At 30.8% G+C, this 3,975-nt stretch overlaps 1 protein-coding gene across 1 annotated transcript; it reads left to right on the top strand.

Annotated features, from left to right (window-relative positions):
- Nucleotides 1-3,116: 3,116 nt before the first annotated feature.
- On the top strand, nucleotides 3,117-3,674 carry LOC131043364 (pectinesterase inhibitor 6-like). The gene has a single exon (XM_057976556.1). It carries the CDS (start codon nucleotides 3,117-3,119, stop codon nucleotides 3,672-3,674), a length of 558 nt encoding a protein of 185 aa, XP_057832539.1.
- The last annotated feature ends 301 nt before the right edge of the window (nucleotides 3,675-3,975 follow it).

Below are 3,975 nucleotides of genomic sequence, written 5' to 3'. Positions count from 1 at the left end.
CCTAGATAAAGTATGAAATTATAAATGAGATATAATTTACGACACTACAATTTGTATTATTGAACAATGTATATTGCGAGGATCTAGAAATGCATGTAAACTATAAGGGAGGGAAAATAATATTTATTTTAAAGAAATGTTGATCACTTGACCATGAAGATGTATGCCTATTCATTGAAAAATAGATTTAAAAAACTTAAACTAAGAAAGATATTCATATGAATCTACAATAAAACTATACTTATAGATATATAAAAATCAAAGATCCTAGTAATATTATACAATTAGACATACATCAAAGATCCAATCCTACTTAGATAATCTCCATATATTATATTACAAGTATAATTAAAATAGCTTTATAATGGTTTCAAAACGCCTAAAAAAATTAAGTAATAAAACTTAAATAAAAGATTATTAAATGTAAGCTTAGAGATAGTTAGATTATCCCCGAACATCCCAATTAGACATGAAGAAGTCCAACTTTAGAGAGGTTTTTGCATTAAAATTTAACTTCTTAGTCTCATATAAAATATATATTATTTTAACTATCAGAATATGGAACACATAATTTGATCCCACATAATCTCCTATAGATAATCCTATACAAGAATGGTCAGAAACCTTCTTCTTTTGATTGGGATCTACATATTTATAACAGCTATATCTAGTTGCCATAAATCTCCAATGAGCTAATAGTTGTATAGATCGCAAACATTCTATATAGTTATCAGCTCTTTATATCGAACATTAAATTGATTTCAACAAATACACAATCAATCAAATTTGATGTTCAAGGAAAAACTTCATTACATTTGGACTTTAATAGGGGAAAATCAACAGCTGCCTATTCTACCCAACTATTTCAATTCTTGACACAAAAATTGACTTTTAAAAATAGACCACACATAAAAAAAAATTGTACATAGTAAAGAAAAAGTCTCTGTTAATTTATAATTCCTCCGAAGTTATATTTACAATTGATCTTCTATTTGGTTTTGTAGTGCCATTAAAATACTTGATTTTGGCGCATGGCACTTTCTAGGAAATTAATGACTGAACTCAAGATATTGCCTCTGATTCATCAGCGTACAGGTTTCCTTTTAGTTATCTGATCAAAAACTTTCCTCCACCACATCAGCTATCAAAACTGATGATTTTAGAAATTGACAATTGTTTTTCTTCAAATGTAGAGAGTTGAATTTAAATGCTAGATGTGTTCTTACTTAAGCTAATCGATCTGTGTTTTCATAGACACTGATAATAAAGACACGTACATGGGTATGTGCTTTTCCAGGAAGGAAGATAATTACTCATAAGTTGTTTCTAATGAAATTGAAAGCCAATTTCCTCAAGTAAGAAATGATAGCAAAAATGTACAGGCCTTATATTTGCTCAAGCAAGCTATCGATGATGATTTAAGTGTCGATGATGAAGCACGCAAACATGAGCTGAAAAATTTTGGTCTTGAAAGATTTTATCTGAAGTTGGAGAATTCTAATGGACCCAAGATGCGTCAAAATGGCCTGCGAGAAAGTGAAGAAAATTTAACATGCAAGAAAATCTCTGTTACCCAACTGATTGGACTTCTCATGAAAAATTTGAAGTCCAGATCAAGGTCAAAATGTAGGGCAAAAAATAATGTTAGTAAGGGTTAAGACTCACTCTTCTTGAGGTATTGAGGAATCAAATATGTAATATGTTATATGCCCATTTATTAAATCTTTTTGTTTGCAATAAAATTTACCCTTGCGTTTGTGTTATGCAGATGAGAAATAAAATCTGCTAAAGAAAGTTAGGGTTTCTAAAGATGTTGTAGAGCCATCTTCAAACAATAAACGCAAAAAGTTTGGTCTTTTGACTCACACATTAGAGGAATTGGGAAGAAGATCCAAGTCTAGTGAATTAATCACAAGAATGTTACACAACCTTTACAATCCAAAGATTCCTTGTTTTATCATATGATCTTTTAATTGATCATATAGAGTTTGGAGTCGAACTAGGATGTTTTTAATTATTATTTTGATTTGTATGGTTGTTAATTGAAATGTAGATTTATGTTGTGATTCAGAATAAGAGCATTAGAATTGTCATGGATAGTTTGCTTGAGCAAATCTAAATCTGGAAACCAATTTAACAATATAGTTTATATAGTTCTGATTAATGAAGATTGATTTCTATTTTTACTTTTTGTAATAAAAAGCTGACAGTTGGGATCCAGAGTGGACTGGAAACTATAATTTAGTTTCTTGATTTAAATGCACAACATACATTATATTTGGAAGAATTTAAGCACGATTACTATAATTGCGTATAATTTTGAGGGAATTGAGAAAAGCATTCTGTCTTACAAGCGTAGATTTTTGCATAAATTGCAAGAATCTTAATTGCTCTTTGTTTTTATATTCTTGTCACTACATGAATAGCAAGGGAGAACACTTTTTAATTTGACCAACCTTATAATATTTAAATTCGTAATTGTATTTATCGGTAAATGGGCAAGAGTATGGTTTTATGATCATTAAATCTTTTAACATAAAAGGCAATGTAGAGTGATGATATTAGTAAATAAAGCTACGACATTAATAATTAAATATAGTTTGACATGAATCAGTATTTCAATTTTTGTGTCTATGATTTCATTATATTACCTTTCTCTTTTGTATCTGTCATTTCATTATATATATATATATATATATAGTAGGTACTTCTAATAATTAATTTATTGTTTGAATCTAATTTAGCTATTAAGTTTTCAAATTTGTCACTAATTTTTCTAATATCATCATTATAGTCATATTATTGACTAAGTCTATATGTGACTCTGAATCATCTACAAGACTGACACATATAGAGTTCAACTTGATTCTACTATGAATCACTTAATAATTTATAGAGTCTTAATTGAAGAAAACTTGTCTGACACATACAGAAATAGAGTCCTAATTGACTTCACATTCCAACATAATAACCTTGAAAGTTTTGTATCTAATCGATTCGGATTGAGTTATTGTCCCAGAAGCGAGGGAAACATCAATAGAAGAACTCGGTTGAAGCAGTTGATTCACTTGGTGATTTCGATAGAGTAGTTGAATAAGCAGCAGCTGATTCCAAGCATGGCGTCCTACAGAAGTGATCTCTTGTGTGCAATCGTGTTTTTAGCAATTCATGGAGGCTGGGCTCAGACTTCCGATACAATTAGTAATGCCTGCAGTAATGCCTTATATACACACTTTTGCGTTTCATCATTGTCCAAAGCTTCTGGGGCTTTGGAGGCAGATTTAACCCAGCTTTCTGTTATTGCAGTCCGTTTGTCTAGTGAAGTAGCGAAACCTGTTTCCAGGTTTATAGAAAAGCTCAAAAAAAGAAATCCCAATGTTTCGGCTCTTGAAGACTGCTCAGATCTGTTGAAGGATATAAGGGATCAAATTCATGATTCACACTCACAATTAAAGAAATCGTCTACTGCCAATTTCATGGAAGATGTAGCAGATGTGCTCACATGGTTGAGTGGTGTAGAGAGTAATCAAGATACTTGCCTGACTGGGTTGAAAGAAAGCAATGTTCCTGCAACCTTGGTTTCCAGTGTAAAGGATAATACAGATAATCTGACCATGTTGATTAGTGATGCTCTAGCTGTTGTTAGCACTCTTGGGCAGCAGGGACATATTTGAGTACCTTCAATAACAGTTGAACATACTGGCTATTGGCTTGTCGGGAGGGATTTATAGCAGATAACATACGTGATGTTTAAGCTTCATCTTTTGTTTCTTCTTTCGTTTTGTTTGTGAGATATATCATTGTGCTATCTATGTACCATTTTTGGTAACATACAAATGGGATGTTTGTGATTCTGTACTATTTTTAAAGAGAATTTTTGTCATTCAAGAAATATTTTTATTATTGTTATTTGTTTGATTTTAAAAATATATTTTTAAGATATATGGCCGAATTCTAATTTATTTTGAACATTTA

This window comes from Cryptomeria japonica, chromosome 3 (genome assembly GCF_030272615.1).
Source record: "Cryptomeria japonica chromosome 3, Sugi_1.0, whole genome shotgun sequence".
Lineage (NCBI taxonomy): Eukaryota > Viridiplantae > Streptophyta > Pinopsida > Cupressales > Cupressaceae > Cryptomeria > Cryptomeria japonica.
Note: the sequence above shows the minus strand (reverse complement) of the source record. Positions and strands in the feature narration are given on the sequence as shown.